The sequence below is a fragment of the Otolemur garnettii genome, unplaced genomic scaffold (assembly GCF_000181295.1).
Source record: "Otolemur garnettii isolate 467f Iridium unplaced genomic scaffold, OtoGar3 scaffold00001, whole genome shotgun sequence".
In the NCBI taxonomy this organism is placed as follows: domain Eukaryota; kingdom Metazoa; phylum Chordata; class Mammalia; order Primates; family Galagidae; genus Otolemur; species Otolemur garnettii.
In genome coordinates, this window is record NW_003852396.1 from 27903638 (window position 1) to 27911708 (window position 8071).

Genomic DNA, 8071 nt, shown 5'->3' on the forward strand with positions numbered 1-8071 from the left:
CAGCACCATTAGCTGGTCCCTGAGTGAGACCATATATTAAACTGAAGTTTTCTTGAAGTCACCCAGTTAAGACACTGTGAGGCTGGCATTGGGGGAACAGCAATCATACAGTCTTGGCCACTGCATAGTTCTTGTAACTGCAACTCCAGGCCTGCCTGACCCAGCTGCTGCAGGAAGGGGAGGGGCAGCGAGAAGGGGTCAGAGCCCACAGCAGGACTATTGCACAACCCTGCGGCCTGGCCTTGGGCGATCCACCCTGGTTCTGAAGTTTGTTCTGTGTGTCCAGTTTCTTCCTTTTCTGCCTTTCCCCTGTTTTCCAGCTCTGCACCTTCCCAACTCCTGACGTCACTGAGACCCCAGATGTGAGGGGTTGAGGAGCCTGAGGGCGTCCACAAGGAAATTCCTGAAGCTGACTCAGAACCAGTGAATTTCCCTGCTGTTTGGTGAGTTTTTCAGATTGTGATTGCCTTCCCCCTCTCCTGTCAGTTAAAACCCCTTTCCAGAGCAGCACTTGTGACTCAGTGAGTAGGGCACCAACCCCATATACTGAGAGTGGCGGGTTCAAGCCTGGCCCTGGCTGAACTGCAACCAAAAAATAGCTGGGCATTGTGGCAGGCGCCTGTAGTCCCAGCTACTCGGGAGGCTAAGGCAAGAGAATTGCCTGGGCCCAGGAGTTGGAGTTTGCTGTGAGCTGTGTGATGCCACGGCACTCTATGAAAGAGTGAGACTCTGTCTCCAAAAAAAAAAAAAAAGCCTTTTCAAATAATATCTAAGAAACTGTTAACAGTGACTGCCCTGGGAAGGAGCCCTGGAACAAGGAGATTTCATCTTTGTTCTATGTTTCTTTCTTTTTTTCTTCCTTTCCTCCTTTTCTTTCTTTCTTCTTTTGTTTTTTACTGTGTATATATATATTTGCTTCTCAAAACTTAAAAAAAAATGTTTTTAAATCCTTGACATAATAAATCATATGCTCACAGCAAGCCTTGAGGGAGGCAGGGCAGGGGTGCTAATCTTTTGGAGATGTTTTATTTATGGTAAAAACAAACAAACAAACAAATAAAACACATAACAGGGCGGTGCCTGTGGCATATGCGCCAGCCCCATATGCCAGAGGTGGCAGGTTCAAACCCAGCCCCGGCCAAAAACTGCAAAAAAAAACCCAGGCCAGGTGCAGTGGCTCACACCTAGCACTCTGGGAAGCTGAGGAGAGAGACTTGCTTGAGGCCACAAGTTTGTGACCAGCCTGAGCACAAGCGAGATCCCATCTCTACAGAAACTAGAAAAATTAGCTGGGCGTGGTGGCATGTGGTTGTATTCCCAGCTACTCAAGAGGCTGAGGCAGGAGGATAGCTGGACCCCAGGAGTTAGAGGTTGCAATAACCTATGATGACACCACTCTAGCCTTGGTGACAGAGTGACACCCTGTTCTCAAAAACAAACAAAAACCCCACATATATAAAATTTACCATCTTAACCACTTTAAGTGTATACTCAGTAGTGTTGACTATATTCATATCATTGTGCAACAGATCTCTAGAAATTTTTCATCTTGCAGGACTGAAACTCTATGCCCATTGTATGACAACTCATGATGATGATCTTTTCTGATAGATGAGAAAACCGAAGCCCAAACGGGGAAAGTGACTTATTTCCCTCAGAGTTCTGGGCTCCTCCAGATACACTGTCTGCTTATTGTCTGAGACCCCTTCCTCCTTCCAGCCTTACCTTAACCATTCCTTCCTCACGTCTCACATCTGCCCCCCACGTTGTCATTCGCTCTGCCTTAACTCAGGACTCAGCATCTTGCATCTGAACTATTTTAAGACCCTAATAACTGAGCTCCCTGCCTCAGTTTTTGTTTGCTTCAGTCTACGTAACAGCTAGAGTGTCCTTTCTAAACACAGATCTGATCATTGTATCCCCTTTAAAAATAATGTTCCAGGTTAGGTACAGTAGCTCACATTGAACACTAGCAGTGAGACCCCATCTCTTTAACAAATTTAAAAGTGAGTCAGGCACTGTGGCACATGCCTGTAGTCCCAGCTACTTGAGAGGCTGGGGCAAGAGGACTGCTAGAGTCTAGGAGTTTGAGGCTATAGTGAGCTATGAAAATGCCACTGCACTCCAGCCTGGGTGACAGAGACCATGTCTCTACTAAAAAAATAAAATAAAAAATAAAAAAGCCATCCCATAGCTCTTCCCCAACTACAGGATAAAGTTAGCTTTGCAACATGGTACTCAAGGCCCTTTAGGACCTGGCTTCTGCCAGTCTTTCCTGTCCCACATCCCATCTTACCCTTCTAAGCTTCTTACACTCCACCTGCTTTATGCTACTTTCTATTCTTCTAAACATTTTATGCACTTGTTGGCATGCCTTGATCATCTGCTTCCTTCCCTGACCATTTCTTCTTCCTAAAAACCTCTCAAGATCCAACTCAAATGCATCTATCAGTGTAAGCATTCTCTAAGACAAAATCTGAACTCATCACTTCTTCCGTTAAGCCTCAGTAGCTTCCAGCTTGTCTCCTGCATTGTATTAGAGCTGCCCGTGACCTTGAGTGGAGGGACTGGGTATGAGCCTCTCTGAGCTCCCAGCACAGGGCCTGCCCCAGATAAATGGTGACTGACTGGAAGATGCATTGAGTCATTCATTTTCCTGTGCTGCTTCCACCTGCCCTAGGCCCACACAGGGCACACATTCCTTACCTGAGGATAGGAATGTTGGATGAGAAAACCTATACCACCTGTATCTTAACTCCGTGAACTCTTATTTTTTTCCCCTCCTCCATCCAGACAAGATTGCACAAGTACTAGATGGCAGAGGGCCAAAAAGCCTTGCATGAAACATGGGCCAGTCCTAGTTGATTGCTGAATTATTTGGATTCATCTCCACAACTTCTGCATTCAGAATGCTGCTCATGAGTTTTTTTTTTTTTTTTAAGAGATAGGGTCTTGTTCTGTTGTCCAGGCTGAAGCTGGAGTATAGAGGTATGATCCCAGCTCACCGTAGCCTTAACCTTCTGGGCTCAAGTGATCCACCTGCCTCAGTTTCCCAAGTAGCTGGGCCTACAGGTACACACTACCACACCAAGGTATTTTTTTTTTTTTTTTTTGAGACAGAGCCTCAAGCTGTCACCCTGGGTAGAGTGCCGTGGCATCACAGCTCACAGCAACCTCCAACTCCTGGGCTTAAGTGAGTTTCCTGCCTCAGCCTCCCAAGTAGCTGGGATTACAGGCACCCACCACAACACCCAGCTATATTTTGGTTGCAGCCGTCATTGTTGTTTCGTGGGCCCAGGCTGGATTCGAACCCACCAGCTCAGGTGTATGTGGCTGGCGCCTTAGCTGTTTGAGCCACAGGTGCCAAGCCTGAAGGAGAGTTCTGATGAATACCTTCTAATGGTGCTGCACAGTCCTTCCAAGAGCTGGTGAAGAGGGGGAGCTTTGAGCTGACCATGGAAGAACAGTGTTTTCTATCTTGGCTGTACCTCTACTATACTGTGTAATCTGGTATATCTCTCTGGGTCTCAGTTTCTTGTGTAAAATTGAAGGAATCAAGTTAAATAATTCCTAAGGTCCTTCTAACCTAAAGTTCAGTGACTTATAGAATCCAAAGAAAGGAGAGATGAATGTGGATTACAATGATCAGGGAAGGCTTTATTCTACACGTGTTTATTGAGTACCTGTTGAGGGCTCTCATAAGTGCTTGAGTAAAACAGACATATCCTTGCCTTCATTGAGCTTGTGGTCCAGTGGAGAAAACAAACAAGTACACAAGAAGTTAGAATAATAGGCTCGGCATCTGTGGCTCAAGCGACTAAGGCACCAGCCACATACAACTGAGCTGGCGGGTTCAAATCCAGCGCGGGCCCACCAAACAACAATGACAACTGCAACCCCCCAAAAAGCCGGGCATTGTGGTGGGCACCTGTAGTCCCAGCTACTTAGGAGGCTGAGGCAGGAGAATCACTTGAGCCCAGGAGTTGAAGGTTGCTGTGAGCTGTGATGGTACAGCACTTTACCCAGGGCGACAGCTTGAGGCTCTGTCTAAAAAAAAAAAAAAAAGTTAGAATAACTATGACACTGGCATTTGAGCTGGGACCTGAGGAGTGGGGAGGACATTCAAGCTGCAGGTAACAGAATCCATCCCCTCTTTCTTTTTCCTCCCCACCAGAGCATCCTCTGATCTTTCCCCCACCTCAGTCCCTATGGAGACCACCAATAGGACTGAGACCTGGTACGAGAGCCTGCATGCTGTGCTGAAGGCTCTGAATGCCACTCTTCACAACAATTTGCTCTGTCGGCCGGGGACAGTACCAGAGCCAGGGCCAGGGCCAGACAACCAGACTGAGGAACGGCAGGCCAGACTACCCGGCCGCGATGACAACTCCTACATGTACATTCTCTTTGTCATGTTCCTGTTTGCTGTCACTGTGGGCAGCCTCGTCCTGGGATACACTCGCTCCCGCAAAGTGGACAAGCAAAGTGACCCCTACCATGTGTACATCAAGAACCGCATATCCATGATCTAACGCGAGGAGGCCGGGGATGTGGAAGATCAAGACACCTAGAGATCACTCCTGTTGCCTCCAGAACTCAGCTATGGGACCACATCAGGCCTCAGTGCCTCCTTCTGCAAGACCACTAAGAAACAGTGCGAAGGGAGGTCATCACGGGTGGGAGGGCTGGCAGACCTGGGCCTTTTGGATAAGGATTTTTTCAAGGCAAAGATAGACTTTATAAATAGTAGGAGCCATGAACAAATATAGAGAAAAGCAACAGAAAATGACCAAAGACTGGTCCTGTGGCTGGAATTTAAGGGAACCGGGAGTCAGAGAAAGGAGAAGAGAAAGTTGTAGCAGAGGAAAATGAAACAGGAAGATGCTCTGGGGCAGGAGTCCTCAAACTTTTTAAACAGGGGGTCAGTTTATTGTCCCTCAGACCATTGGCCGGCTGGACTGCAGGCCTGGGATGAGTCAGCTGCTAAGCAGGACAGGCAGCAGCGGCAAAAACACCCCGCGGGCCGGATAAATGTCCTCTGCGGGCCTCACTTTGAGGACCCCTGCTCTGAGGACATATTCTTTAATGTTATCTTCAACAGTCATGAGAAGCAGTGATGATTGTCCCACATCACAGATAGGAAATCTGAGTAATATTACTTATTTATATTTGTTCACATTTCAACACATTTAACATTTGTAATTTTAACCCTGTCATTCACCCTCCCAACCCTGCCATGAGTAAGTAAAGCAGGGCCAGGGCCATGATGCCCATCTGGGCCAGAGTAGCACCATGTGGAACCCAGGAACTCCAGTCTCCTTGCCTGGTGCTTTTCAGAGCTCTGTGCCATATAGGAGTGGATCCTGGCCTGAAGCTTATACAATTCTGGGGATTCTCTTTAAGCTAATTCAAACTATCTTTTTTTTCTTTTTGAGACAGAGTCTCACTTTGTTGCCCTTGGTAGAGAGCTGTGGCATCATAGCTCACAGCAACCTCATTCTCTTGGGCTCAAGAAATTCTCTTATCTCAGCCTTCTGAGTAGCTGGGACTACAGACGTCTGCCACAACACCCAGCTATTTTTAGAGACAGGGTCTCACTGCAGTTTAGGCTGGTCTTGAGCTCCTGGCCTCCCAGGGTGCTAGGATTACAGGTATGAGCCACTACTCTCAGCCCTCATTCTATAGTATCTTGCTTTTGTAAGTATTACAGAATCTATCACCATGTTAAAATGGCCCTTGCCAGGACCTTAAGAAGGGGCCCATGCAGGTCAGGGCCTTGAATGTTGTGCCTTATTAGCTCCATGGTTCATGAGCCAAGTCACAAGGCCCTTCCCAGCCACATCTCCAGTCACGGGGACTAAGCTACCTCTAAACCAGCCTCTTGCAATTTGATTGAGTCCTATGAGAAATTTTCTTATACAAATTGAAAATCTGCTTCTAGAAGATCATGATAACACTTAGAAGATTGTTATTTTAAAAGAAGAAGAGTATGAAAGGCAGGTACATAATTCAGTGGAAAGAGAACTAATCCTGATTCTGCCACCAATGTGGCGTATGGTCTTATTACACTGGACACTTCTTTCTGATCCTTTTTTTCCTCAACCTAATGAAATGTACTGAGAAGCCTCTAGGCCTGTATCAGTTCTGACATTCTAGGCTTTGCATGCATTAGATTGAATTACATGAAAACACTGAATTTATAAATCAAAAACAGCTAAATCTCAGTACTTTCATAGGTTCAACCTAATATGTGCAGTATGGTGGTGAATACCTCACAAGCTACTTGCCCCCAATCCCAGGTTGGAACCATCCACTGTTCTGTTTGTCCAATTGCAATTTAAGGTATATCCAAGTGGTCCCCCGAAGGTCCCATTGAAACATACTATGTACATATTTGTGTATAGCAGAACTCAGAAAATTTTGATTACAGTTACCTCTGATGAATATGATTATTGGCTGATTTCTCCTTTGCAATTTATAAATTTATGTAATATTTGACTCACTTGACCACGAGTATGTTACTTTTATAAAAAAAGGAAAAAAGCGACTTCTGCTTTGAAACAAATAAAAGTAAATCCCTATGTGTTTCTTGAATGGATGGTCACAGAACACATTTGCTCCCCTAAACAGTTACGTTGACTCTACAAATGTGTGCTGACCCCCATGGGTACTCAAGCTCTTTCTCATCTCTTCTTGAGGGAGAAGGTGGAGATCCCCTTAAGGAAGATGTGACCTGTGGGAAGACAACAGATTCAGAAGCCTATAGCTGATAGGGCTTCAGAGACCACCCAACCCAAACTCCCAAATAAAATATGAAATGGAGTTGAGTGTAGAGTGAATGGTCAGATGATGAATGCTATAAGGATCTTGAGAAATGAGACTGAAGAGATCTAGAGCAGTCAGACAGAGGGAGACCTTGAACTGAGCTTTGGAAGATTGGACAGATCTAAACAGGCCGAGTCAATAAAAGGAACAAGAGAGGCTTGGAGGAGAAATGTGGGGGGACACAATCCTGGAGAGAGCAGGTCAGCTGGGGAGACAAGCAGGAAGCAAGAGCAATGTGGCCACACTATGACTTTGGTGTCCCCCCATCTGGGAAGAGGGTCCCCTTCACACTCACAGAACTTAATAATAAAATACGACAGATTATGTTGTTTGTAATTTATAGAAACCCAATGTATGTATATTAGCGTAAGTATGAAAGGGGGTTTATGAAAGGAGTATGGGGCAGCTCACAAGTTCAAAAGAGAAGCTACAGACAACAGGGCAACTTCAGGGATCTTGGTGCCTGAAATAACCACTCCTCTGAATTCCAAAGTAGAAGCTCAGTATATCTCATTGCACACACCCAGAATGGGACCAGATGAAATTCTAGAATCTTAAGGGGGTAAAATGTAAACATTCTAATATTCTACAATGCAAGCACTCCTCTGGCATGTTGTGTAAGGAGCTCTGTCTGTCCTGCTATCTCGCTCAGTCCCTAGGAGCTTTTCCTGCACGGCTTCTGCCCTCTGCTGACCAAATCCCAGCATGTCACCTTGAGCTCTCAGAGCAAAGCTTCAGTAATCAACAGATACTGATTGAGTGCCTATTAGGTGCCAAACGCTCACCTAGGCACACTCAGAATACATAAGTAAACAAAAAAGATCAAAGAAATCCCTGGGCTAAGCAATCACTCCATGTCAGGCACTAGTCTAAGTATTTTATACACTTGAGCTCATTAAGCTTTTAAAATCCTCGTAACAACCCTATGTAGTAGGTATTCCTTAGGATGACCTCAAAACAGCCCAGATGTTTTTGATCTAGTGCCTTTTATGCACCTTCAACCCAACTTCTCTCCCATGGCACACATAATTCAGAGTGTGGATCTGAGACGTCCTCAGAAACGAATAGGAAAGTGATTTGGGGAAATGATGGCAGAGGTTTGAAACTGGGCCTCCTAGAAATAGACACACTTATGATGGGATGCACTTTTCAGGAAAAACTTGCAAAAAAGAGAGAGAAGTAGATAATAAAAGGAAAGAGTCAAAGTGTGTCTCAGGTCCTGTCTAGCTTTGGCTGACCCTCAGGG

General features: G+C 45.7%; 1 protein-coding gene across 1 annotated transcript; it reads left to right on the top strand.

The window, feature by feature from the left end:
- Positions 1-257: 257 nt before the first annotated feature.
- KCNE3 (potassium voltage-gated channel subfamily E regulatory subunit 3) lies at positions 258-4875 on the top strand. The gene is made up of 2 exons (XM_012801604.2): positions 258-443; positions 4177-4875. Exon 2 carries the CDS (start codon positions 4209-4211, stop codon positions 4530-4532), a length of 324 nt encoding a protein of 107 aa, XP_012657058.1. The 5' UTR covers positions 258-443; positions 4177-4208; the 3' UTR covers positions 4533-4875.
- Positions 4876-8071: the final 3196 nt, after the last annotated feature.